Genomic DNA, 761 nt, shown 5'->3' with positions numbered 1-761 from the left:
AATTCCTTACTACAGATATCACACTTGTAAGGTATCTCTCCTGTATGTACTCGTCTGTGTGTATGTAGGTTAGATGATAGAGAAAATTCCTTACTACAAATATCACACTTGTACGGTTTCTCTCCTGTGTGTGTCTTTTGATGACTGCGCAGATGATCTTGTCGGGGAAACCCCTTAGTACATATCTCACATTTGTAAAGGTGTTCTCCAGTATGTACTCGTCTGTGTGTCTGTAAGTAAGATGATTGAGAAAATTCTTTACTACAGATATCACACTTGTATGGCTTCTCTCCTGTATGTAATCGTCTGTGTGTCTGTAAGTGAGATGATTTCCAAAATTCCTTACTACAGATATCACACCTGTATGGCTTCCCTTCAGAATGTACTCGTCTGTGTGTCTGTAAGAGAGATGATATAGAAAATTCCTTACCACAGACATCACACTTGTAAGCTTTCTCTCCTGTATGTATCCTGTGATGTCTGCGCAAATGATCTTGTCGGGGAAACCCCTTAGTACATAACTCACACTTGTAAAGGTGTTCTTTAGTATGTACTCGTCTGTGTCTCTGTAAGCTAGATGATACAGAGAAATCCTTATTACAGATATCACACTGGTATGGCTTCTCTCCAGTATGTACTCGTCTGTGTGTCTGTAAGTGAGATGATGAACAAAATTCCTTACTACAGATATCACACTTGTATGGCTTCTCTCCAGTATGTACTCGTCTGTGTGTCTGTAAGTAAGATGATACAGAAAATTT

At 39.2% G+C, this 761-nt stretch overlaps 1 protein-coding gene across 1 annotated transcript in view; it reads right to left on the bottom strand.

The window, feature by feature from the left end:
- Positions 1 to 761, bottom strand: part of LOC110453539 (zinc finger protein 239-like) — an 8,039-nt gene that overhangs the window by 3,451 nt on the left and 3,827 nt on the right. Inside the window, exon 3 of the mRNA XM_021502516.1 lies at positions 209 to 298. Coding sequence (XP_021358191.1) covers positions 209 to 298 — 90 coding nt within the window. The remainder of the gene's footprint in view (positions 1 to 208; positions 299 to 761) is intronic.

This window comes from Mizuhopecten yessoensis, unplaced genomic scaffold (assembly GCF_002113885.1).
Source record: "Mizuhopecten yessoensis strain PY_sf001 unplaced genomic scaffold, ASM211388v2 scaffold7443, whole genome shotgun sequence".
Taxonomy (NCBI): domain Eukaryota; kingdom Metazoa; phylum Mollusca; class Bivalvia; order Pectinida; family Pectinidae; genus Mizuhopecten; species Mizuhopecten yessoensis.
The sequence above is the reverse complement of the archived record's forward strand: the minus strand, read 5'-3'. Positions and strand labels throughout refer to the sequence as shown.